The sequence below is a fragment of the Clinocottus analis genome, unplaced genomic scaffold, assembly GCF_023055335.1.
Source record: "Clinocottus analis isolate CAN_PGR_092001 unplaced genomic scaffold, fCliAna1.0.p SCAF_23, whole genome shotgun sequence".
NCBI classification, from domain to species: domain Eukaryota; kingdom Metazoa; phylum Chordata; class Actinopteri; order Perciformes; family Cottidae; genus Clinocottus; species Clinocottus analis.
In genome coordinates this window covers 1972854-2000818 of record NW_027175965.1, presented here as the reverse complement: position 1 = coordinate 2000818, position 27965 = coordinate 1972854, and the positions used below count along the sequence as shown (strand labels likewise).

The 27965-nt window shown below is 41.6% G+C and overlaps 2 protein-coding genes across 5 annotated transcripts; one reads left to right on the top strand and one right to left on the bottom strand.

Moving 5' to 3' along the window:
- Positions 1-124: 124 nt before the first annotated feature.
- Positions 125-21916, top strand: phactr1 (phosphatase and actin regulator 1). 4 transcript variants are annotated; one of them, XM_068589918.1, is made up of 13 exons: positions 125-328; positions 15937-16101; positions 17184-17264; positions 17627-17713; positions 17842-18015; positions 18099-18351; positions 18767-18963; positions 19454-19610; positions 20053-20108; positions 20197-20258; positions 20888-21028; positions 21122-21198; positions 21620-21916. In XM_068589918.1, the coding sequence occupies exons 1-13, from the start codon at positions 217-219 to the stop codon at positions 21633-21635; spliced, it is 1578 nt and encodes a 525-aa protein (XP_068446019.1). In that variant the 5' UTR covers positions 125-216; the 3' UTR covers positions 21636-21916. The 4 variants fall into 4 exon arrangements, 3 of the variants coding, with proteins under 3 accessions (XP_068446019.1, XP_068446020.1, XP_068446018.1); XM_068589919.1 differs by having other exon boundaries at positions 17627-17749; positions 18186-18351; XM_068589917.1 differs by having other exon boundaries at positions 17627-17749.
- A 645-nt stretch (positions 21917-22561) lies between these two features.
- Positions 22562-27374, bottom strand: tbc1d7 (TBC1 domain family, member 7). The gene is made up of 8 exons (XM_068589921.1): positions 27130-27374; positions 26133-26246; positions 25757-25837; positions 25436-25626; positions 24579-24716; positions 23893-24038; positions 23368-23497; positions 22562-23274 (listed from the first exon to the last, which is right to left on the bottom strand). Exons 2-8 carry the CDS (start codon positions 26242-26244, stop codon positions 23188-23190), a joined length of 885 nt encoding a protein of 294 aa, XP_068446022.1. The 5' UTR covers positions 26245-26246; positions 27130-27374; the 3' UTR covers positions 22562-23187.
- Positions 27375-27965: the final 591 nt, after the last annotated feature.

Here is a 27965-nt window from a genome sequence, read left to right as displayed (position 1 = left end):
TCTCTCTCTCTCTCTCTCTCTCTCTCTCTCTCTCTCTCTCTCTCTCTCTCTCTCTCTCTCTCTCTCTCTCTCTCTCTCTCTCCTCCATCACCATTACAATAGCCCGCCCCCCTCCCCTACACCGTCTGCCCGGGCCGGTGCACGAGTGGCTGCTGCGGCGCCGAATCCCTCGCAGTCCCGCCGGTCGCCAGTGGACGCTGCCCGGCTTGGCCGAACATGGCGGCGGCCCCGCAGGAGGAGGTAGACCGCAGGCCGATCCGGAGGGTCCGGTCCAAGAGCGACACGCCTTACATCAACGAGGCGAGGATCTCTCTGCACCTGGAGACAGGTATGGCAGCCAGTGAGACGGATGCTACCACTGCGTGCGTGTCTGGGTGTGTTAGCAGCCTCCGCAGGGGGCTGCGAGAGAAATCGCCCCATCGTTTTAGTTAGCAGTTCCCACGCATCAGCATGACTTTGGGCTTTCATTGTGCAGCTCTGACGGTACCCATGGTGCTCCGCTGCACCTGGGTGCATGGTCACTACACAGTGACTCACGCGCATCAGGGGGAGAGGAGCAGGAGATGCATTCCCCACATCAAAGACTGGCCTTTATATGCATGTGATGCACGGTCTGCAGGGCACGGCGAGGTACGGGGAGCTTAATTATGCCAATAGGGCGATTGATTGCTGTCGCTCTGACCAGACTCCGCCTTGATGGTCGGCTGCAGTGAAAACGCTCACGCGAACTTGGCCGCCTCCGGCGAGTCATTTTAAATGCAGTTGTTGTGTTGCGTTTGGAGGAGAGGGTGAGGAACGGATGCTCCGGCTTCCTCCCGGTTGTGTGCGCGCAACAAAACAGGGGAGATAAGTTAGTGTTTCCTTTGTTGTCATGGTCACTATAGCCCGCGGTCACGAAGCCTGGATCATCGACACCGTGGTGTGAATTTACAGCTTCAACTCTGTAATTGTTGTGTCTTTTTTTTTTTAATTTTGAAATGAGCTCGTTCCGCTATGAACATCCCCCCCTCATCCCCGAGGGGCGCTGCTTTAACATCGCATCAGTGCGGAGCTGTCCACTCCCCCTCGGTGCTGAAATGCCACCGAGCAGAATATAGGCGATCAGAGTCCGGGGGATTTGCATGGAAATCGGCATTCCTCTATTGGTGATCATCCACAAAACATATATGAGAGGGCTTTCTTTTTTGTTTTCTTTTATTGTGTTCGACCCTCCCCCAGAATATTTTCCGATGTGAAACATCCCAGTCACATGGTGTGCCTGGCAGTCTAGGCTAGACCCGAGCATATCTTGCAATAGACAACTGTAGAAAATTCCCCTTTGTCTTTATTTCACCACTGCGTTCTTCAACGTGCAGCCTTTAATACCGTGGTCAGTAGTTAAAGGCTCTATGCTGCTTTAGCACAACACTGTTATTCTAATGCAAAGGCTGGTGAGTAAAACAACATGTATATCTGTGTGTTATTTCATACTCTAGTTCTAGCACAAGGTAAGAAATGTACGGTTAAAAGAAGGAGAAAAAAAGCAGCCTTACATAAATCTTAATGAGATCAGGAATTACCCACTCCTCCCCCCTTTCTTTAGCCTGCTTAGACCTTCATGACTCATGATGCTCTGACCCACCTTCTCATAATCTCTCTCAGCTGCCCTCTCTGGCCCTTAACAGTCTTCCTCTCCATTTTGTTTCCCGTTAACCACAGCACCTCCTCTTAGCGAGATTAGCCGAGCCGAGCCGATATGAGTAACACTATTCTTTTTTTGGAGCTTTGTGTCAGGCTTTCCACCAGGCATGGCTTGAATTTGAAGGAGGTGGGGGTTTGCTGCTTGTGGCTATTAGCTGAGAAAACAGAGCAGGCAGACTGCAGCTGCATGACGCTGGTGTGGCATCATCTGGAATCCAGCAGGCACTGCCAGCTACAGGGGGATATTTTTCTTCACACCTTCTTAATAAAGCATTCATGTTCTCTTTTCTGCCTCCCCCCAAAAATGTCTTGGTCTAATCTCATACATTTTTCATCCTTCTGCCCACCCACTTGCTTGCTTCCCATGTTTGTGTGTTTAACTGCTGTTATTTTGCTTCAATCCAGCCCACTCTTTTCTTTGATGTGTGTCACAATTCATGTGACAAATATCCGTGTGTGTGTGTGTGAGAGAGAGAGAGAGGGAGGCTGAATGGATATGAGTATTGAATGTGGTAAACAAGAGTTTATCACCAAAGGGCTTGCTGTACTCACTGATTTCATTGCAGTTCATGTCTGTGCTATTAGAGCAGAATCATCACTGCTTGCTCTTGTTGAACTATTGGCCTTCATTGACCTAATATATCAGTATTAGAAACATTTTGGGGAGAATACATATATAACACATGAATGTATTTGCAGATCTTGAAGTCTGCTGAATCTAATAGGAAGTTGAATCCCAATGTAGTCTTCACAGTTCCCCTGAAGTGGCTTTGTAGTTAAACTACTACTTTCATTATCCCAAATATATTATTTGTCTACTTGTTTAATCACTTAATTTGAACTGGATAGTTTGAACATTTTTCTCAGTAAAATGTTAATTATTAGCACAAAAACTAATTTAGAAGTTGGAGGGGTTGCAGAATAGGTCAACAAAAAAATGTTAACTTTCTAATTCATCATCAGGCCGTGGCATGTAGTTCCCAGGTAAGGGATTGGACATTCCTTTACCCAAGCCATTTGGGGTCTTGGGATTTTTTTCCAGTGGGTCTTTAAATTCTGAGGATGGTTGACGTTGAGGACAGACAGCTGATGGATAATAACATTTGGACACTCTGGTCTCTAAGCAGCTGGGCAGGTAGTGTGTAGCAAGTTTGTGGGAGGCTATATGCTAAAAACAGGTACAACTGCTAAAAACAAGGCTGAGGTCTGTAAAACAAAAATAATGAGCTAAAAAACAACTCTAAAGAGCTCAGAGTTGGATGAAAATGTGCTGTAGTTTTGTCACTCCAAGCGACACCTTTCTGCAGTTATTTGATTACATATTAGAATACAATATTAATTGGTGTAGTGATTGTAAGACTGTACCTTCCATTCAATGATGGAGGAATAAAGAAATAAATCTGCCAATTCATGAGACCAGATCTATTTCAAAGCCTGGCATTCCTTCTGCGCTACGTTGCTTTGAGCCACCGCTCTGCTCCAGCAATGTAAATCCAGGTCAGCTCAGTTTGAGCTTATAGTCCTTCTCTCAAAGACCAAGAGGCAGCATTACCACGCTCTCTTTCAAACACAGAATGCTCCCATAAAGACCTGAATGAGCGACTGAGACAGAGAGCTCTGAAATGAGAGGAGGAGCAGGAAAAGTCTGAGAAGGAGGTCAGGGTGGCAGGATGGAGGCTTATGAATTACACCATAAAGACTGGCACAGTAAAAAAGTAACAGAGTTGGCTGTCGTCCATGTATAATATGGTGGGAACGATGCTCACACACACAGGCACCCACACACACACCGCCTCCCACTATCTAAATGATACTCCTTTGTCTTGCTCTCATGCACATACATCAACACTGCTATCTCCACACATTAGCCGGGCTTTGAGCAGCAGAATGGTTGAGCTACCTGGGCACACAGACTATAAAAGGGATACTGGGAGGACGCGTGAGAGCTTTAAATGCAGAGGAGTACTTCCTGCCTCGCTGCCTCCCACCAAACGTACAAAACCCCTCACTCTTCCTCCACTGGCACGCAGGTTCATCCATTCAGCTCAGACAAGCTAACCATTGTGCCGAGAGAGAGAACCTGAGCCAAGGAAGGAGTCTGACACAGACTTAAGTTGACAATCAAGATAGTGGGAAGGTCTCTGAGCTGGTATGATGTCACCGTAAGCGTGGATGGTGTTTGGTCTGGGCATTGGGCTGTTTCCTTTATTGATGCAGATATTTTCAGTGTAACTTGTTTGGTGTTTTTCCTGGTTTATTATTTATTTGGTTGTTGCTACTTTCCCTCTCCCTCTCCTCTTCAGTTGTTTCCAAACCTGACACTTCATAGTAGTTGAATATATTATGTAATATATGTTAATAGTGCACTGGATTTACAGCGTTTATGAAAGAAGTCAGGATACTTTACCGTTTAGTGCTAACAGGAAAGGATACAAAGTATCTGCTTACAGACTGGCCATGAAATCAATCAGGTTTTATTGTACACAAAGTTTCTGTTCACATTCAGTGTTACTTGAGCAATAGTGTGTAAATGCACGACATCTGCCCCTTAAGGTCTAAGTTAATGTGTTGAATACATTTCCTTCCTCAAAAAATGTAAGAAATGCTGACGTGACCATTTTATTTGTATTTGGCACTGTACATACGATTTAGATTGTAGTCCCAATTTTCTACATAGAGAAAAAAAAACACCAGAACAGCATTACTTATGGAGGAAGGGGTATGAATTAAAGAGTCTCACAGCCAGAGGACAGAAGTCTGGTGGTTCGCCAGCTGATACTCCTGTATCTCTTTCCAGACAGCAGCAGGGTGGACCGGCTGTGGCGGGAAAGTGCACATGCCAGTTTGTATTGGTTGCAGTCAGGATGCTTTCTATTGCTCTTCTGTCCATTATAGTTAACATCTATGTTAATTAGTCAGCAGTCTTCTTCTTCTTCTTCTTCTTCTTCTTCTTCTTCTTCTTCTTCTTCTTCTTCTTCTTCTTCTTCCTCCCTACTACATTGCTGTGTTTCTTGCCATTTTACAGCCATCTGTCATTCAGTGGACACATGTGGAACCGTTGGCTTGACCGCATGTCACATCACACACACACACATGCACGTGCACGACCACATGCGTGTGCACAAGAAAAAAAATGGGGGCCCACACAGTTAAAGTGTTCCCAGAAGTGTCTTACCACCTTTTGTTATTTGGTCTAATGTGTTCTGCAGCTCCACATGGTTATTTGTGAATTGCATTGTGGGAAAAAAAACCGAAATAGTTCAAGCGCTTTGAGATGTGTTTACCCTTTTGAGTATATTAAATGTTTGAACCGCTTCATAAGGCACCCTTAGAAAATAGTTAACGTGTAATCAATGGCTGTAATTGTGGTTTATAAATCATCAGCATTAAGCTTGTGTGACGCAAGCACATCTTTTGGGCTGCCATTACTTTTGCCTTAACTTTGTTCTTCACAGCGTTAGTATTTTGAATAGAAATGGGTCACTGTCTCAGGGATTTTTCTTTTCCTGAATGCGTTTTGACAGCCTTTAAACATCATGTCTGGATCTATTGCATTCATCACCCACATGTCAGAGAGGGCAACAGTGTTGAGTAACACCAGTCGCATACCAACAGAGGACATATTTCCAGTTGAGATACAGCAGAATGTCTTCTGGGTGCATTGCATTATGGGTCTCACTGTGGGAGCTGGGGGGGGGGGGGGGGGGGGTAGCTCATCTATTCGCTGTTTACAAAGATAGTGATGTTTTATTATGACATTTTATTGTTTTCTGTATAATTTATTTAAACTCACTTCTACTATTTAAACAATGAAGATATATAAAAAAAAGTGACGGCATAGCATCAATAATGTCAATAATGTAACCCTTGAAAAGGCTTTCTTATCGTGAGTTTACCCTCCATCATCTTCCAAGAGATTCTTTAAAAAAAGATTCTGTACAAAACAAATGCAAACCAATCCATTTCTTTAAGATAAGTATTTTTACAAAGTCTTTATCCTCTCAAATGTAGGTCTTGTGTAATTGTGCATTCTGTAATGTCATTTCTGGCTCTTAATCCTTTATTGGTTGCCTCCTGTGTTGTGTTGTCTTTGTTTTGCGGCCAGTCTGCGAGCATCTCTTTGATGTGTGTGCCCCCCCTGTGGTAGTTTAAGCCTGCCCCCCCCCCCCCCTTCCCACGCCCTCCTCACCGCTCCTTTGTGGTTCATCCCTGGGCACTTCATCTGTGGGGTAGCTGCAGGAGTTTTCCTCAAGCAAAGGGAAAATACACAAGAACCAAACCACAAAATGCAGACAGAGACAGCAGACACATCACTGGTGTTACAGTGTCTGAGGTTTATTTATTTATTTTCTTAAGTAAGCTGTCTGTATTGGTGAAGGCTACCTATCAAAACAGCTGAGCTCCATACAGGAGACAGACAGAGAGAGAAGAAAGGGGTGACTCATATCCCAGTGATATGCCAAGTTTCACATTTACAGGGAGACACACGCACACGCACGCACACACACACACGCACACACGCACACACACACAGCTCCTACAGGCTCTGCTGTTCTGTCACTTTGTATTAATTCAGCACATAGAGGAGAGGGGGAACTGGGGCTTTTGAACAGTGAATAGTATTGAGAGAGAGAGAGAGAGAGAGAGAGAGAGAGAGAGAGAGAGAGAGAGAGAGAGAGGGAGAGGGAGAGGGAGAGGGAGAGAGAGAGAGCAAGAAGAAGAGAAAACATTGAACTTTGTGTCCCCTTTGAACTCGTAGACGTCCTTCTGCCTCCCATCACACCTTATTTGAAACTGTTCCTGTGTGTTTGCTACTATGTTGACACTGTTTTAGATGGAGAGAGATAGAAAAGGAAACCAAACCAGACACATTAGATCAGTTCGTCATAAGAAAACCCTGCAAAAAAAGTTTGGGAGATTTTCACATTGAAATTAGACTAATAAGTTGTATTTTATTTTTTGACCACATGTGTGTTCTTGAGTATTTAAGATGCCACAGTCTCAGAGTCGGTCAGCACCATAAAACCTGTAGCATGCACGGATGCTATCTCGAAAGCTCACTGGTTCACAGTGCGTGTCGACTAGTGTTTATTATAGCAACTACTTAAATTAACAAAACATAATTAATAATTGGTTAACCCATCCATCAATATTCTGGAGCCAAGGACATGTTAATGGATACATTAATTATATGAATTATTGTCATCTACATCTGCAAACTGCTGACAAAAATGGAATATAGATGTCAATAAATTCATCCACTTAATCAATGATTATAGGCCTCACTGTCATCCAGAGTGATCATGATGATAATCATGTCTGTTTATTTACTGGAAGCCAGAGGGAGAAACTTCTGTTTTCCCCATTTGACTTCCTGTTTGTCCCCTGTAGAGCAATACTGTGAAGTAAGGAACTGGGCAGTGTCCCTGCTGCCAGATGATCATCTACATTACACGCCATGTTCAGCCTCTTCCATCCACTTGAATCAAAAACGGTTAACTTCTGTCACTCAGGAATGCCCAGATCCTCAGTTTTGACAAGGCGTTTCCTCCGCGGCACTAAAGCCAGCCAGCATCTTGATCAGAGATATTGTTGTGGACAGATGAAGTGGTGGGAAAATAAATAGAGGTAAAAGCAGCAGAGTAATAAAGATTAAATGGAAGCGAAATGGGAGTCTGTTTTAGACCCTAAATAGCAGGTTTCCACCTCACGTGTCTCAGAGCAGCACATTAACTTTGCTAAATCTCTGTCAGGACTTTCGTTTCAGTTCAAGGCCTAAATTAGCAGCAGCATCGTCGAAGGCCTGGTGGGATGATTCATATGTTTGCCTGATGGGATGAGGAGGTGATTGATAATGGATAGTCATCGGAAATAGAGAAAAGAGAAGGTCGTCCAGTATGACATCAATCATGAAGACGGTCATGGTCATGAAGTTTAACCTCTGGTCATGAGGAGGATGGTTGGAGAATTTGCTTGAGAATTCTGTTTCCACAAAGATTCACTGCGGTGACTTTTTTCACATTACTTCTTTGGTAGGAAGTCGTTTCAATAAAAACTGTGAAGTCCATGGATTAACTGGGACTTCGCTTTGGGAAAGGCACGAGTCACAGTTTTGTCTCAGGAGGTTTTACAATTTGTAAAGAATCAGTGGATCAGAATGAAAGTAATCTGTAACAGTTTTGACATTCAATTTTTTTCAAACACCTTGCTATGTAAAGATATCGTGTAAAGTCTGCCTGAAGTCGCTCTCCCTCTCTGTGTTTTGTACCGTCATCTGGCCCCATGTTGAGAGCCATATGGAGGCAATAGATATGCTCTAAATACCATATTGAGCACCTTTTAATAGTGGAAATGTGAGCTAGATTCAATGAAATTGTCTCAAAACCTCTGCACATACAGGAACAGTGTCATTTTGGTGAACTTATACCCATTAAAGACCAGAACAGCATGAGTGATGTGTTTCCTCTCGGAGTGGAGCAGCAGTGCATTAACAACTAAGTGTCTGTTGAAGTCAGCAGCGTTTAAGCTTAAAGGCACTCTTTAAAAGTAAGTTTGACCTGTGAATAGTGGGCTAACATCAGTCAGGGCATCAGCTGTAGTGCTGCTATTGATCGTGGTATTTTCATTTGGTACTTAGCGCGGAGCTGTTGAGACCACATTAGTTCCTTTTCTTTGAATTCACTTCACATTGCAAACTCTACTCAAAACACAATTAACTGGTGTTTTAAGAGAAGAGGAAAAGGGGAAAGAGTCCACTAAAAGCATCAAAAGACAACATATAAAACGAGGCACATTAAGTGCAACCTACACAGCAAAAGGTATAAAAAGTAAAAACAAAAACCGAAAACAGCAAAAACAAAGAGGTTTAGGACACAGATTAGACTTCTGAGACGTTGCAGCTGCTCGGAGCATAATCCCTTTTTAGTGCTCAGACTAAACATTTAAAAGGCAGTAAAAACAACAACAGCAGTGAGAGGACCGGCACCCACATAGAAAGGGTCTGTGCAGGGGAACCCTTTATTCTACCCGTGGGTCCCTTAGGTCGGTTGACTTGGGGCTTCTGGCTGTACCATGATCGGAACTTAAGCTCAGGGATGAGCTGTTGCAGACCCACTGTCGTATATTGGCCACTATCGGATATGAGCCTCCATTGACTCTCTTCTAGACTCATAACATACTTACATTCTACTGTGTTTGAATCCATCTGAACAGATTTTTCAACTTGTACCTATCTATTACTGTTTATTTGCCTGATGTTTATGTCAGTGTTTCTTTTATTTTTGACCATATTTCTCTGGTGGATTTTATCAACATGGGGTTGTTCTTTTGAACGTGATTTATTGTACAATTTGATTGTTTGATTAATTGGACACATATAGCCATCCTGAGCCCCGCTGTGCATGTGCTGTATGAAAGTCTCTGTGATCTGTTTGTACATCCTTCTGATAGGAGGGCAGTTGGTTAACGAGCTCCGGAGACGTCCGGAAGCTCGTTGGAGTTGTCAGGCAGACTTGACTTGGCACCACAGAGATTTGTGGCTCACTGTTCAGGCAGGTCAAAGTAAGATTGATTCAGTCCAGGCTTCTCCGTGCCAGTACAAAGGCACAGCGATGAGAAACCCTCCAGGCTTAACTGTGTGCTGATGAGCCAACACATCTGAGCCGCCAAGCAGTGGACGGTTCGCGAGAGAGACATGCTCAGATCGCTGGGACCGGAATATAGACGCTGGTGGACAGAATGGTTTACGGTGAGACAGATGTGAAGAGCTCAGTGTCTCGCCGATCGAAAAATAATCTGACAGCTGTGCACACCACAGGCAGAGGATGTGACAGGCACACCTGTGGTCTCGTGTGTGCATGCATGCGCATGCATAAGAGTGAGGTGGTATGATTCAGAGTCATACACTGCCTGGCCCAAAAAAAAAAAATTGCCACCTGGATTTAACTACTAGTGCCTACTGTACAAGCCTGTGGGGGCATTGCTATGATCTGGGGTTGCTGCAGTTGCTCAAGTCGAGGTTCAGCAACGACCAGGTTATTACATTAATGGATTTGTTCTCCCTGATGGCACGGGCATATTCCAAGATGACAATACTAGGATTCATCGGGCTCAAATTGTGAAAGAGTAGTTCAAGGAGCATGAGACATCATTTTCACACATGGAGTCCAGACCTTAATCCAATTGAGAATCTTTGGGATGTGCTGGAGGAGACTTTGCGCAGCAGTCAGACTCTACCACCATCAATACAAGATCTTGGTGAGAAATGAATGCAACACTGGATGGAAATAAATCTTGTGACATTGCAGAAGCTTATCAAAATAATGCCACAGCGAATGTGTGTCGTAATCAAAGCTAAAGGCGGTCCCACGAAATATTAGTGTGTGTGTGACCTTTTTTTTTGGTGCCGACTTTTTTTTGGGCCAGGCAGTGTATGTGAAAGTGCGCGGCCTTGTCAGACACGTGGAGTCCATTACCGTCAGCAACACATTGAGCTGTAACCTGTTAAACCTTTGCGCCCCCACCGAGCCTCCGGTCATGTGAGCAGGAAACAGGATGCCTTTCTGAGGAATGAAACTAAATGACACTTTTGTTTCTTGTTGTTATGAGGATTTGTATTCAGGTTAACATGACAGAGGGTGGAAGAAAATGAGAAAAAGCATGATTACAATATTACAAAGTAAAATATCTTCCAACTAATTAGACTTTACTGTGAGAATTTTATTTCAATTAAGGCTGTGGTTGGGAATACTGGTGTATTGATTTTCTCAGGATACAAGTGGGACTTTACCTGAGTGAGTGCAGCTCCAGCATTTAAATGAATCATATTGTTTGATACTTATATACTTACATGCAGTAACACTTATGTGCTTAAAAGTAAATAAGCCCACTATAGTTCTGAGTTGCCGTTAGGGCCCGGCTCCTCCTGTCCACATGTCAAAATGACACTGAAGACACTAAACCCCAAATCCTGATGGTTGTAGTTCAACCACCGTGTGTGTGCGTGTGTGTGTGTGTGTGTGTGTGTGTGTGTGTGTGTGTGTGTGTGTGAATAAGAGGAAAAGCTTTACAAGGATATCTGGATGAAGGCGCTATTTGAATGCAGTCCATATACCCGTCTTAAGGACTGCACTGAAGGTATTTTGACAGTAAAGTCAGCCTTTGCAGATTAAGGAGCACTTCTCTGCCTGTGAGAACAATTGTGTGATGTCCTTTGAGGCTTTGAAAGCTGTTTTTTTTCTTTTTTTTGTTCTGACCGCTGAGTATTCCATCAAGGATATCTCGGCCTGTCCTTCAAATTCATACGAGATGGTGTTAACGTTAAGCTCAGCTGAAGCTGATGGGAAAGAGTTGAGATTGGGTCATGAATATAAAGTACTGGACAAGGTCAAGTGTTGACCTGCTAGAGGAAAAGTCACAAGATCTCCAAACTCTTTAGGATTCATCCTCAGTGCTCCATGGATATCTGTACCGAATGAAATGACTATTTAAGTAAAAGTAGACATGCTTGCATGTTATTGGCAAAATGTGTTTGTTTTTTTTGTCAAATATCAAAATACTTCTTGTGAGTTGAGTGGAGAGCCATCAATGCGTTTCTGGGCCACTTCTGTGTGAAATGTGAGTCATACCTTTAAATCTATATCTCACTCCCTCACCCACAGGTCTTCGTCTCAGAGAGTGAGATATGGATTTACTGATGAGCCCTACACCACCAGTATTCTAGTCTCATTCCCCTCTCCTCATTAGAGAAAGCAACAACAAGGAGCAGCTGATATGACACAGACGAGTCTCATCACAAGATGACAATAGAGTAGAGAACATGTGATACCTGATATAAAGAGCAAATATTGTCCTTCTTACTTGTTCCTCGTTTCCTCTCGCATCGTTTTGCGTTTCAACTCTTTTCTTGACGGAGCGGTTGTGCGTCTATGTAAGGAAAAAGTTATACCTTTTAACTTCACTACGTTTAACTGATAGCATAAGTAGCTATTTGCATTACAAATTAAGAATCCTTGGCACAAAGCTCGTACATGAAAGTATACGAGGAGCTTGAAAAATAAGATGTTTTGTGATAAATTAAACTAACATACATTTTTCATGTGTGGGTTTGTGTTACTGATTGGACAAAGCAAATCATCTTGCTTTTAAGATCATGTAAAGAGTTTAAGAATGTGGCTGTGGTGGCTGGGGGCGTGGTTAGGCTCAGCTGCAGAGGGGAGAGGAGGGGCATCTCAGGGAACAGGTGCTGTTAATAAGGCCTAATTGGCCACAGGTGAAGCTGTTTAGGGGCTTGTGTCTTGTCCCTATATGAGGCTCAGTATGGATGGAAGTAATAGGAGATTTTTACAGTAGCGTTTGTACTTTTAGTTAATTTGAGGATCTGAACGCTTCCTCCAGCACGCCGCCTGTAAGCGAGAGAACAACTCGAGCCTGATAGTTATTTTAAGGAGAAGGGCTTGTTCCAGACAGAAGGCGTGTTCGCTAAGCGGCTCCCCTTTCATCTTGTGGTGATACAAAAGCTTGTACTTGGATTGAATTTGATAGCCTCTGTGACTCATCGTCTGCAGCGAGGAAAATGCAGCTTACTCTTTTGATCTTAGTGTTACGTAAAAGAACATCAACATCACACTTGAGTGAAATGATTAAATAAAATTCCCTCAAACACACAAGTCTCTGTAAGCCCTCAAGTTCACTGTTGTTACTTTAAGGAGATCGGGTACATGGTCTGCACATCGGAGCCAAGTCTGTCACAGTTTTGAGACACAGGCAAATTCAGTTTCTCATTATGTGTGAGTGAGCTCCACCTGCTGGTGGAGATTGGTCACAACATGTGACCCTTTGTTGGCCTCAGAACACAAACTGTATGACTTCTGTCGCTTCCTTTATTTTTTTAAAGATATCGGAAATTTGACTTGCGTTTGTCTTTATGAGAGAGAGAGAGAGAATCTGTAAGAGCTAAACTGTGTCATAGTGCATAGTGGAATAACACAAATCCAGTGTGTGAGGTTGTGGACTTTGTTAAAATAAAGTTAGCATCATTTGCAAATATACTATATGTGTATAGATAGATAGATATAGCCTCGCAAATAATTTGAATGATGTGCTTTTGCACTACATCACTGTGGAGATAAGGATTTGTGATTTATTAACTTATTAAAGTTTAACAGAAGCAGCTGCTCCCGAGTGCAACACTAGCTCCACTGAATTGTTATCACACCAAAATGAATTAATATCAATGCTAAAGAAAATAAGCCGGTAGCAAAACCTTTTTAATTATTTATTCTTATTTCCTTCTCTTTGCGAATATAAAGGTGTATATGGTCTTTCCAGCCTTGGTCAGTGCTCAAGTTCAATGCAATTTATTTTATATAGTCCAAAATTCCAAATTTGCCTCAGTCACATGATCCATTCAACCCACACCACTTATTTTTTCGAAACAGAGATAGAAGGGTGATGCTTGCAAACCTACTAAGAAACAGTTTGTATTTCCTTAAAAACTATTTTTAACTCGGTTTGTGACGTTATTGAGATGAAGTCAATGTTGAGAATGATTTCCGAGTTATCTTTATAGTGTGTGTCATTTATTTGTGAATGTACAATACTCCCCAAGAACGAATATGTTCACTTTACTAATATATAAAAAGTAGATATTCACAATTGAAAGGCTGATGTGGGGGATTTTTTTTCTTGTAAAATGAAAAACATGTGTTTATCAATATTGCTGCCAATTAGTTTTCCAGCAAAGGGAGAAAAAAAATTAAAAAATCAATTAATAGACTTATTGTTGCAGCATTAGTCTAGTCTGCCCTAACAAGCTGGTTGTAGGATGTGTCCATTCAATCACCTTCTTAATATAATTTGAAAATCTCTCAGCTATTATTGTCGGTCTGCAGATCAATAGTGTTGTGAAGGAGATTGCTTTTAAAATGCACTTTTGAGTCCAGACCCAGAGATAAACTTGTTTCCTATTTTAAAAAAAACTAAAAACGCAAGCGGTCAATTTTTAAAGGTCTTCTTCGACCAAGACCTTAATTGTGTCTGCAACTAATTGTTGTTGCTAGTAGTATTTAGTCCATGAATTGAGTTCTGTGAAACTGGCCAGTTCCCAAAGCCAAAGGGGACGTCTTCAAATGGCTTGCTTTGCCTGAAATACCTAAAGATTTTCAAATAGATATAATATAAAATGAAGCAAAATGTCCCACCTGAGAACCTCCAAACCTGAATTTCTGGCATTTTTGCTTGATAAATTCGTTGAATATACATGTTTTCTTTAGCTAATTAATGAATTGAGTATTTGTTTTGGCGCTAGTATCGTCACACTCAAGACCACAGAATGTCTTAGTCGACCGATAAACACTGCAGTTAACAGATGACACGTCGATTTAATTGATATAATTCCCAATCACAAGACCGTGTTTTTTATGTCCTGAGATTGTCGTTGAGCTGGTCGGGGTCTCAGTGAGAGAACGTCGCCCTGCAGGGCGAGTCTGAGTCCCTGGAGTGCTCCTTTTTTTTTTTTTACTGGTGGCTGCTGACAGAGTTAAGCTGACGTCCATCTTGTTTGTGCCAAGACCCTCAGAGCTGACATCTCCTGTCTGCACCTGTCTACCTGTTCACACTGATTGGATTTATCTGTCTCCCTTTAGCACTGACATACTGCTCAGCTTATATTAGTGGTCAGGATTTTAACATCCAGCACCAGCTTTTAGTACTTGACAGTTGTTTATCCACATTTAGTCTGTAGCAAAATAAGTATTAAGATTCATGCAGGAAGTCATGCTTCAGTCCCATTTGTCTGGTTCAAGCAGAATAGACTCATCTAGACTTTAACTATACATGTATTACATATGCATAACATTTGAATAGTGCAAAGTCTTTGGCAATTGGACTCTATCCTGAGATAATCAGGGGGCAGTGATGCCGAGTTCTGATGATCAGGCAGAAGCCCCTAGGAGTCCAGACACATGGTGGTGGTGGAGAATGAAGTTGCTGCACTCCAATGATGAATGATGAGCAGGACTGAATGCTGGCTGGAGGAGCCTGTGGAGGAGAAGGGTCACATCTTGTTTTGCGCTGAAATGACAGCTGACAGCAGCGGAGTGGAGAAGCTATTTAAAAGTTTGACAGCAACGATACGATTGGCTTTAGGACACGGAGCAGCATCTGGTTGATTTAAAGTGGACGACCCCCAGTCAGTTGATGGACTAATCACGGGGGAAATTAGAGTCAGATATTTATGAATGACCAGGCGTGTAAAGAGAGTCTTCCTCCCTGAACTACTACTTTAAGCTCCATTTGTCAGATGGATTAACAGACTTCATTAAATTGCCAGTTTTTGTTGTCAGCCAGGAGTCAGCTGTGCTACTCTGTGACTTTTTAACAAAGCACTCTTCTTTTTGACTTAATTTGTTTCAGAAGGACAAAGTAATGTTCATGATGAAGTATCTGGATTTCTCCGTTCAAAAGACGCTCGATACGGAGTTCCCATGCTTGGTGAGACTGAACCAGCTGAAACTACTACTCTTTTGTTATCGGTCTCCATAGTCTGAATAACATGAATGAATTCAATGCATCAAATTTGATTAAATATATTCCTGTATGTGTGCAAGGTTGCTCTTCACGGACATTATGCTGAGGATAGAATTTCCCCAAGGGGATTAATAAAGTGTATGTTTCTCAGTAAAATGAATCTATAGTATATTATTTCGGAGTATATGTATCTGTCTGCGGATGTGTGCATCGCTGTCCGCTGGTGCTTATGTGTGTTCACATCTACTACTGCCCATTTTTTTTATATTCATGGCCTCTGGGTCAGGCCTCATGTCCTCCGTAGAGTCATTCTTGTACAGCAGGATGCTGTGTGTAATGGAAAAATATGGAAAATCAAATGGAAAAACTTCTTTCAAAGAACTCCCTGTTGAGTCAGTGAGTGTGCTTTAGTGAGCTGGATATTTACTTTATTCCTGTCTTAGGAGTTTAGAAGCAAACCTGTCTCTCTTTTGAATCAAAGTATGTTTACAACATTTTATTATTTAACGATCACTAACCTTTAGAAATTTAAAATGATGTAGAACTGCTAAAAAAAAAAAATACCTCGCCATTTAAGGGTGTTTGGTAGGTGTGATTCGATTGGTTTCATGGGACAAATGAGGAGTCATTGTTGCCATTTGTTGTATTTCCTCCAATTAATTTCATCAGCTAATAATCCCACTGAACCTGCCCGTTGATGACCTTTTTGTTCTCGTTCTTGTTTTCCAGCCGAGGAAGTGGAGAGGTTGACGGCGATGCGCTCCGATTCCTTGGTTCCCGGCACACACACGCCTCCCATTCGGCGGCGGAGCAAATTTGCCACCCTGGGACGTCTGTTCAAACCCTGGAAATGGAGGAAGAAGAAGAGCGAAAAGTTCAAGCAGACCTCTGCCGGTGAGAAGCGAAACACGGCGTCACATCATCCCTCAGCTTCCTCTCCCTGTACTCACCAGCTACAGGGAGGGGGAGATGCATGTCTCCCTGCGGCACCTAGCAACAGCGGCATTGATGAATGGCTCTGCATGATCTCTGGGTGATATCGGGGCTGCAGCTGATATATAGGATCTGTGGTTATGGTTATGCTTATGTAAGGCTGGTGAAGCACCAGGAGGCTTTGGCCAGCAGGAATGGACCATTACAGACCAACTGCTGAGCCTGGTCTGGTTTTAACAAGTTAGTGATGCCAAGATAGATGGATGTCGTATATGAGCATCCCATTGTAAGATTTGCTCAAATTAACGTAGTGAAATGCTCTCTGTTAAAAAAGAGGAAAGTCCAATTAGTGAGTCCAGTAAGACCGCCACAATTTATTGAAGTAGCACAATTGAAAAAAAACATTGAATGCCTTTACAGAGAAACTAAAAACTAAGAAATCAACATTTTTTAATTGTTACAGAGTATTACTCACTGTGAAAATACTACTTTTACTTAAGTAAATGATCCTCTCAGAAAAGGAAGAATCTATATTCTAGAAAAAATCAAGCAAATAGTAAGCTTATAGTAGTCGATTTCTACAGTTTACATTTGATTTACTCGCTTTAAACATTATTATTAATTATTAGTTGTCTTTTGAGGTATCTGTGTATGTTTCACAACCAAAGAAGTAACGGTAGAAATGATGCAAAAGGAGTTATAATAAGTAAATAAACAACTTTTTTTGTATTTCTTTTTCTGCCCCTACCATTATTGTTTTGATTATAAAGCAATCATTTTGATATAAAACATCACCTATACTTCTAAAGCCAGAGAATGTTTCACATCTGTGTGACACAAATAGTCTCTTGAGTGTTGCATCTTATTATGAGCGCATAATTCAATTTATATTTGCTTATTTAGCTAATTTGCTGCTCTGTGGAACTCACTGGTGGTGAAACCTTTGCGTCGCTCAGAGGTTCAGTCACATCTGATTCCTAAGCAGCAACAAGTGGTCTTTCTATATGTGTTTTTTATTGAACTTCATGTCTTTTCTCCCTCAGTGTTGGAGAGGAAAATGTCCACTCGCCAGAGCAGAGAGGAGCTCATCAAGAAAGGAGTGCTGAAGGAGGTTTATGAGAAAGGTGATTCATACAAAGTGGGACAATGTTCATTCAAAAATTTGATGATTAAATACAAAAAAATGTTCTTGACAATTATGTTTTTCCCCCCTTTTTGTTAAGTAAAAAGTGCTCTCAATAGATGGATGGATTATTTGCTTGTTTTTCTCCATCTCATGTCATTTTTGGAATAACGTGGCAACTTAACTTGATCTGCATGTTATTTAGTGTGAAATGTTATGGATAAAATGTTGTATATTTATTAAGGGTAAAACAAAAATGTAAATGTCTCGTGGAGCCGAGGCTTCAACACTGCCTCAAAAATGTAATTTCCCTGTTTTTGACTTCCTTCCTCCTGTTGTCCCTTCTTCCCTCTGTGTGTGCAGACGGCTCTTCCTCGGCGGTACTCCAGGAGGTGAAGATGGAGAACGGGCGTTCTCCGGCGCTCGGCTCCAGCCTGTCAGAGTCTGAAGGTACGGAGCTGATGGAAGGAGCCGCTGCAGCTGTAGGTAGGCGGCAGAGCAGAGCCACCATCGCTGCCTTCGCCGCTCGCCTTTTGCAGCTTCTGACTGTTTGTTTTATGCGTGTTTCTGATCCACAGGCCCTCTGGAGTTTGAGATGGCAAAAGAGGACCACGGCCAAAAGCCCGTGAAGAAGTCCTCTGCGTATCCGTCCAATTGCGCTGAATCAACGCTCTCCCGGCCGCCTACGCTACACAAACAACCTCCTGTGCCGCCGCCCAAGCCCTTCAACAGGCTACCTAATCACATCGCAGGTAAATATGCCTTTGTGCACGCTTGTAAATGTTTGTGGACACACATCTAATCTTTTCTCCCCTCCCCCCCTCGCTCCATGCAGACGGTGTCCCAGTGAAGTTGCCGTGTATGTCTGCAAAGTTGTCTCCTTCTCTACCTCCAAAGAAGCTCATGGTCTCCATCCCTGCAGGGAGCATTGAGCCCTCTTCGCTCGCCTTCCAGAAGTGCCCCCCTCCCAGCCACGCCCCGATGGGCGGGCACTCCCTGCAGTACGGGGTGCTGCCCCTCCACACCCCCAGCCGGATCATAGAGGAGCTTAACAAGACCCTCGCTCTGACTATGCAGAGGTTTGAGAGGTGTGGCTCAAATCCCATATTGTTAGTTTTTTTTACTTATACTTGTATTTTCTTGACTTGTTTGTTTTAAATTATGGAGACTCTACTACAGAGATCTGGTAAAAAAAAATTTAAAAAAAATACAACACATTTTGCTATATTATCTGTTATCTTGACTGTAGGGGAACAGGGATGGACAATATAGTGGGATAGCATTTCTGGAGGAGAAAGGGAGCCGCACTGAGTGACCCGGCTGTTATTATCGTGGTTTGTTTTGTAAGTTTGAGTCCAATGACATATGAGCAAACACTTATTCTTCAGAAAACCGGAGGCTTTTCACCCATATTCGCACTCTCCTACAGCCGCTGTTGTTTCACAGCTTCACGCGACCTTGAGCGTACGCGTCTGACCTCTGCCCTTTCCCACCAACCTGCAGCTCCATGATGCACACGGTTCCCGCGATGATGATCGAGTGTGACGACGACAAAGAGAACCTCCCCAATGAGGCGGACTACGAGGATCTGCCTGAGGAAGAGGAAGAAGAGGAGGAGGAAGAGGAAGAAGAGGAGGAAGAGGATGATGAAGAGGAGGAAGACGACGATGAGGAAGACGATGATGATACATTGTTTACAAGTAGCCGTTTTTTCTCTCTCTCTCTCTCTGTGTAGTTTTTTTCTTATAGATCTTATTCCTCTGCTCATCGTCACACTGAATTTTGAACAATACTAAAACCAGAAATGGCTCCCAAGTGTCATGTATCATGTATGATTTCCTCCATCTTTTAAGTTCATTAGTACAAAACAGTTTTCACCAGTGGATAATTACCAGATGAGTTCAAATGTCCCTTCGCTATTGTTAGTCATATGACAAGTTTATGATGAATATTAAGCTTCAGGGAAAACAAACACTCACAAGGATGTGCAAACCGTTGGATCATTATCTCTAAATGGATCAAAAGACGGAGATACTTCTCTGCCTCGCAGCCTTTGGGGGGAACCTTGAAATAATAACAATAAAATGATGTTCGTAGTGGAATTTTCTTTTTTAATAAAAGCTCCGTCCAAACAGCTTGTGAAGTGAGTATTATTAATGCAACATCCATTGTGCTGCTTGTACACTCTAGGCACACTGGCGATGAAGATTTTACGAAAGGACTCTCTGGCCATCAAGCTGAACAACCGTCCTACGAAGAGGGACCTGGAGGACAAGAACATCCTGCCAATGCAGTCGGACCGAGAGAAATCTGAGTCTCGCCAACAAACGGCGACCAAACTGACCAGGTGAGTCTCTGGAGTAACACACACACACACACACACACACACACAGCTTCTACAGACACTCAGCTATGATATATGTGGGTTTTAAAACTGTTCGAATGATGTTTTACAAATTGTTAATGAGAAATGGGCACATTGGTGCCATTTTGCAACACAAAACACGTACTGTATATCTGAAAACATGATCCGGCTTCTCTTCTCCCTCCAGTATTGGCATCTTTTCTTTCCTCCCTTACTATCAAACATCCGACCAACTGTATGAATTGTTGATGCCCATAAACTCTCAAAATACAGCCTCTGAAAGAATAATAACATCAACTGCACAAGCAACAGTTCACTGCCCAGTCTGTCCACAGGGGTAACATTGGAATAATCTGCAAGTAGACACGCAAAAAAGAAAAAATCCTAAAAGTAATTCCTGAAACAAATGTTTTTTTTTTTTTAGGCGATTGAGTCAACGGCCATCAGCAGAGGAGCTGGAGCAGAGGAACATACTCAAACGTCAGTAACTTACATACGGTAAGAGAAAAAACCCAATGTGTATTAATAATCCCACGTGTTTGATCGGGCTCTTTCTCCTTCCTTCCAGCTCGAAACGATCAGGAGGAGCAGAAGGAGAAGAGCGAGATCAAAAAACATTTGTCCAAAAAGGTAAGTCAGTGTTCACATCGGGTTTCATGTTGAGATGTTGGGTCCATGATGTACATTGTTGCAGTGGTGACTGAACTGCCAGCCTTCAGCATGCAGCCGTTTAAAAGCATCATCTGATCAGTGGAGAATCTCTTTTTAGATTAACGTATAGATAAATATTTTTTTTTTTAACAAAATCTACCGCACCCTTCATGTTACGCTCTTTTAAAAACTACTTCACAGATATATGAATGGAATTTGACGGGAAAAGAGGACGAACCAAGGAACAAGTTCTTGATGTATAAATCCAATTTTAAAAGAGATTTATTAACATTGAAAGACTACAGTAATAGGTAGTACAGTAGGACTACAGTACAGTAGTAGTAGTAGGCTACAGTAATGCTCAGCTTAGTTGTCTGTTTTCATTCTCGGCAGAGGTTCTGATTGTATTGATTTCAAAACATTATATTTACATTGCACACAGAAAAATGTGGTTTCCCAGCCAAGAGAAATGAAGCAGCTACTTTCCTGTCCCAAACACAACACTGTACCGTCAGCCGTCCTGTCTGCAAAGGCGCCTGCTCCTCAGCGTCCACGCTGCAGGCTCTGAGCTGCTGTCGGTGACGCGTCTCCTTTCTTGCGCCCTGTAGCTCAGCCAGAGGCCCACAGTGGAGGAACTGAGGGAGGCCAAGATCCTCATTCGCTTCAGTGACTATGTGGAGGTCGCGGAGGCTCAGGACTACGACAGGAGAGCAGACAAGCCATGGACTCGGCTCACAGCCGCCGATAAGGTGAGCGAACACGCGACAACAAATCCAAACAATGCTTCCCGAACTCTGGATTTTAGTAGTTTGTACGTGTACTGTATTCTGTGTGTTGTTCAGGCCGCCATCAGGAAGGAGTTGAATGAGTTTAAGAGCACAGAGATGGAGGTGCATGAGTCGAGCCGCCATTTTACCAGGTAAAACAAATTACACCACTTTAGTACGACTGTTTTCTACATACTATGACTTGTATGGCATACTGTAGTATGTGTTAATGACATACTAACCAATGACTTTCTTTGGCATTTTAATATGGTGGAGTAATACTTTTAAAAGGGCAATAATAAGACTGCTACAGCTATAATGAATCATCATACACTTAATAAAAAAAAGTATACTGTCAAACAAAGTCATAGTAAAGTGTGATGTAAGATCATTTAAGTCATAGAAGTCATTCAAAATGTTATTTTATATGTCAAATACACTCATGGTATTTTTAAAGTCATAGTACACTATGTAAAAATCCGAGTCCAGAGTATTTTTGTTGTTGATGAAAGTCATAGTATGGTGAAAACCCACCCTAACATTTCAATAAAGTGACTCCCTTTCTCCCTGCAGGTTTCATCGGCCATAAGATGGATCCGTCACACAATCGGCCGTGCTTTTATACTCCCACAATGAGCCTCAAGTGGTCTGACCGCTGCCCATAAACAGCTACTCTTTCAGCGTCGACTTCGAACCGATGGACTGGACATGAACACACCCTGTGTGCTGCAGCATTACAGGAAACATGAGCGCACACTTTTACAAACACAAATGGATTCAACTCTGAACTGGCATCTCCCCTTAGTGGAGATTTTACAGACTTATTTTCAAATGGTTTTCTTTTCTTCCGAGCTGAAGCGGCAGCCTTTTTTTTTTTAACCTTTGCATCACTTTGTTTACGAACACCGCTTTAGTCAAACAGAATCTGTGCCAATTTGGAGGATGGGAAGCAAAGGCGGTGAAGATGAGACTTTATGTTACATGGATTGTTTTCTTGCCTTTTAAAATGTTCTTGCTGTCCTCTCTCAACTGGACTTTCTTTCCTGAGGGAGTTTCATGTATTGGCACAGTATTCCGTAGATCTCAATGATCGTTTCTCAATTTGCCAGAGAAATCAAAATGGCAGCTGAATCTTAAGCCAAAATGAACTAAAATCCTGAAGTCCCATAATGCTCACTGCCAGTAAGAGTGAGAATTTAGACCTAACATACACACCAATCCACTGAGCAATAATTTCAGATTTCTTAAATTCGCTTATCTTTTTCTGGGCTGCATTAAAGAGCCCAAAATAATTTTCACACTTTTTAGATTCCAATTTTAAACCAAAGCAACGGCTGTAGTAAGTCGCCATCTCGAATCCCAGTGTGACCCACGGTGTCACTGTGCCTACGGTATCGTTTACAGGGATTTCCAAGTTGCCAAATGATCTGGTTTGAGACAGAAAATTATCTGTAGACACGGAAAGAAGTTACCTAACTCTTTGCAAAACCACAAGGTAGACTTTTTTTTTTTTGCATTTCAATTTTTTTTTATTGTCTGAGATTCATCTTTGGTACAAAATATGAAATCCCTGCCACTTTTTTCTTCTCGTTTACAGTCCTTTTTAGGAGTCAGTCTTGACAATACTTTTGGGAGACCTGGTTGATCTGTTGTGTGGGTGTGTGTGTGTTATACTGTCTAACACTGTATGTACGAACGTCGGTTGAAAAATGTTTTTGAAAGAAATGTTCTCAGAATTATATGACTTGTACATAGCAAAGAAGTAGGCAAGACTTTTCAAATGGTTTTTGTAAAGCAGAACAACTGCATGTGGATATTAATTTATTGTGAGTCTTCTATGATGTATGAAGTTTCTTAATGAAAGAAACTTTAAAAAAAAAAAAAGTGTATGCTTCTTTGCCTTTTTTTGCATCCACTCTGCATAGCAGCTTGTTTTAGTGGTCAGGCTTTCTTTTTCACGTACAGTTCATCACATGCTTTGGAGAAAGCTGAGCAAAAAGAACCTCAGACTTATTGAAAGTAGCTCATGAAGAGTTTTCCGCTCAGTCCTGCAGAGACTCATCCATTCTGTAAGAGCCAATCCTGATGCATCCTGGGAAAGCATCTCACCCTCTGGGCCCAGATTTCCAATCTCCATGTGACTACACAGCATGCATTGGAGTGCCACAGTATTTGTGCCACAAGTCGATGGCTTTAGTCACAATGGCGTCTGTGTTTTCCTGTGGTATCTGGAAAAGGAAACGTTATGGTGAGGTTTCACATGAGGAAACAAAATGTTTGATGGACAGCAACGTCTCAATGTTGTGCAGTCGTTTGCTCACATTGCACAGAAACCGGACCACGCCTTCAGGCCGGGTGATTCCCAGCAACATGATCTTGTAGCTGAGCAGAATCTCCAGCGCTACAAACACCAGGATTTTACAGGACCCACTGATGACCTTGTCCCACACCCTAAAAAAACAACAAAAAAAGGCTTCAGTTCATTTGGCCAGTTCGAAGAATTTTAGGTCAAGGAATAATAAATGAAGCCTTGTCATTTGTAAAGAACAAACCCAGCTAATGAAAACAGTCAGTCTGCCTCTTACTCAACTAAAAGACATTTTATAATCTTTGCTTATGTTGTGGGAACGCTGTGAACGCCCAGGACCCACGTCACATGGTAGCACGTGCAGGTTGGATTACATAATGTTGCTTTCTTACCAACTTCTTCTAAGCACTTGAAGAAAGTATATTTGATTGGCATGTTTGTTTCAGACTCAGTTTTCTATGGGTGAACAAAAAATGAATGAGTCCTCGATGTGTGCCGACAATAGGGGCCAGGTTTGTGCCATGAACAGCCAACTGACCTTTGCAGGCTGGATTCGGGCAAGCAACCAGCGAAACAGCGTCTGAACCACAGGCTGTAGGGCAGCTGGGCCAACGCTCCGGTGTTCTTCAGATGCTTCAGCAGGCGCGGTTCCTCCTGACTCAGATAATGCTCCAGGCTCTTCGGCTACACAAAACCAAAAGACACAGCAGGTGGCGGCATTGAGTCTTTATTATACACCGAATGATTTGTACATTTCTCATCGTCACAGATTGACTTTATGCATGTTCAAAACTACACACTATGAATTAAATAAATAAATAAATATATATATAATTTTTTTATTCATAGGTGTTAGTCATAGTAGTTTTGAACATGCGTCAAGGCACTTGTTAGAAGCCATGTCAAACATGCACTTTTAATAGCTCATCATATCCTTTATATGCACACTAAGACAACAGAGGAACATTTCCCTACTACCTAATCCCTGCCTGATCAGTACACATGCTCGCTCATTTCGATCCTCTGCTCCTGAAAAAATGATTGCTGCGTTCAAAATCAATAACGAAAATAGCTAATGAGTGAGCCATCTTTCTTCTTCCTGATCCCTGTTGAAAGTTGCACATGTACAGTACCGATTGGGCAGGTGTTAGCAGAGATTTTCGTCAGAGGACCTTAAGCTGAGAACTTTTAATAAAACCAGGTCAACAATTGTGTCACACTTACAAGGTGGGGTATCGAGTCTCCAAACTTTGTGTGGAACTGACTGTCAAAACACTTGATCAGCCAATAGCAGTCGATCGGATCATCTACGATCTCCTCCATGGCACGACTGATGGAGAGGAAGTCCTCGTCCTCTTCATCCTGAAAAAACAACACCACATTAATATCAAGCTCCACCTGTCTGCATAATGCAGCGCCTTGATCCTAAATGTTAAGGATGGGTTAAAATGCAGAGATAAAATTTCACTACGCTGTGTACAATTGGTTGTGTTGCAAGTTTATTTAGGCCAATTCATAGTTTTAAAGACAAAACACAGCTCTTGCACCGAGGGCATCACATGCTTCATTTTGCATTTAGGTGCCAAACTTTTTTAATTATGAATTCATAATGAAAAGTTTAGTGCTTATAGTTTGGCATTTAAATTAGTCTTTAGTCATTTTGATTGCACCACAACCATGAACTTACAGGTATGCATGTTGAACAAAAAAATGCATTTAAAAAAATGAGGCTATGAGCTCTGAAAGAAAATATACATTGTTGGTCAAACTCCCACTGTTATAATTTAATCCTTAGATGCATTTAAAGAGATGGAAACCAGAAACAATATACAGGTGCATCAACACAATCCTCTATATCAAAGTTCTTTCACATTTCTAAATCACATTTTGGGATTGCATTAGTATCCCAAATCCCACTGTATTATCTAATTTGATCTGCATTAGATCATCGGTTGAGCATCTAAAACACAGCCGTCATGTCGAATCATGCATAAACGATTCAGCACTATCCAGTACATTTTTACCATGTACAAGTTAATGTTTTTCTGATGCTTTATCAGTCTTCAATGTGACTATCGTACCGGGGCTGAGGTCTCGGAGCACCGTGGAAGCACCTGGCTCTCCAGCTGGAACATGCGCAGGTAGATATGGGTGGAGGGAGTGGAAGAGTTGACGTATCTCATCACCTCCAGAGCTTCCAGGATGTCCTGGTACTGCTCTTTCCTGTAGCCTCCCACCATAGTGTGAGAGTCACTGTGAGGAGGTAGTACTCCTAAAGGAACACAATAAATTGTAGTTGTTTTGCTTGGCAACATTTGCTGATGCACAGATCACATTTGATTATTTTACATGCACTTTTGGAAATGTAAGCCATTAATGTAATACATGTGCGCGCGCCTCACCCAACAATACCTTCCACACATGGATCCTGTACATCGAGGGGAGGGGGAACCTCTGACTGAAGGTGCTCAGCTTTTCTAGATCTATTGAGAATGATGAAAACATTAGTACCAGGACAAGAACTGACTTACAGCTGGCAAAACTCCAACAACTAAATACACATAAATCAGAAGTAATGTAGAAATAACAATCGATGGTGAACAATCCATTGTTATTTGTTGTTTATAGCTGTTGAATGTACCTGTATGATGTGTTGTATTTGGCATCACTGATGGTGCATACTCATATGACAACCACAATACTGTTGCTAAACCAAATTAATTCTGTATGTAAGCTTTGGTTAAATAGATATGCTGGTAAATATTACTTGTTACCTACCCAGAGGATTATCCTTGAGCAGTATTTCCAGAGACTTCTTCTCCTCCACTCCTCTAAAGCCCACTTTCTCATAATACGCAGAACGAAAATTTCTTTGAGGGTCATCCGCCATACCTGGTCAAAAACATTTAGTGTGTAGTTATATCACAGCATTAGCTGAGGCATACACAGCCTAACAAGAGTAGGCTTCATTTAGATCATTTAGACCATTATTTAGTCTTTTTTTTTTTTTTAATTGTATTTAGTCAGTGGAGTCAGTAGTGGAATATAACAAAGTAATAATGTCAGGTACTTGAACTCAACTCTTTCCATGAGACTTTATACTTCTACTCCACTATATTTCAGAAGAAAAATACTACACTTTTTACAGAATGTGTCACTTTCAGCATTTGTCATTTTCAGATGTTTTAGATATCAAACAATGTACTTATTATTCAAGAAAACAGTAAACAGATAAATCCATAATTAAAACAATGAAAACAAGCAAGTAGTTCTACCATCTACGAATCTACATTCCTGATTTTACATGAATGCACGAGTAATAACAATGATAAACGACAAAAAGTCATCTTTTTACAGTATGCCTTTACTTGTAATACTTTAAGTAGGTTACACAGTAGGTACTTTTATTTTTAAAATTTAGGACATTAACTTGTAAGGGAGTAGTTTGTAACTATATTAAAACTAACAAAACTGATACTTTCTCAGGGGATCTGATTACTTCCTTCCAGACTGTTCAGAGAAGTTGTTGGTTTTATTTAACGATACACCTCACGTTGCATTAACGTTAAAGTAACACATTTGCAGCCAGCTGAAGTTAATTTGTGGAGAACATGTTCGACAGATAACCTGAGTCTGAGACCAATCCTTCCTCAAGTGACGTTTAATGATAAATACGAGGTGCAGTGCGGCAGCAACTCGTTTTAGTGCATTTTAAAGCTTGTGGTTGAGCAACACAGAGTGATACATGTGTGTTAAATTGAATGAGCACTCCTACCTTTTACAGGTGTGTTTCACGCCAGTTGAATCACATGAACTGTAAGTTAGCTATCTAGCTAGCTAACTTCATAACTTCAGTTAATGTGAGCTACAGAGCCAAGCACGTGCGAAGCGTTTCTAAATAGCGTTATAGCATCAATGACGCGACCACTAGATTCATTGACATTTAAGAGGACGTTGTCGTTGCACTGCAGATAAATAACACATTCATAAAAAAAATCGGTTCGCTACCCTGCATGTTAACGAAACACTTCCGGGTAGCATTTAAGGACTTCAACTATGTGGCACCGCACATGCGCAGTGCGGTAAAGCTGCGACTTTTGAGGATTTCATACCCCAATGACATGGCGCATGACATCTCTTTGAAACTGTGCATTGAATTTAACTCTCCTTGGTCGCACTGTTGTCTTTTTATATTGACGGTTGGTGATTTAGATGATTTAGTTCTCGACCGCCATCAACTGGTATTTAAGGTTGGTTCAGAATGCTATTATAATATGTATTTATTTATAACTCACATGCTCTCAATCATATTATGAATTCATATGACTAAAATATTAAAACATTCATCCATTTTGTGAGTTATTTTTTGGACATCTGATTTGGTATTAAATGTCTACTTCTTGTGCATATTTCTGATTTTATATATATATATATATATATATATATATATATATATATATATATATATATATATATATATATATATATATATATATAAATCATGCTCTACTGTAACTCCTGCCCACAGTTATTTAAATTTGACTTGTGTTTACATAATAAAGATAACTACATTGAAGAAGAAAAAAAGCATGAACATTTGTGACCTGTTTT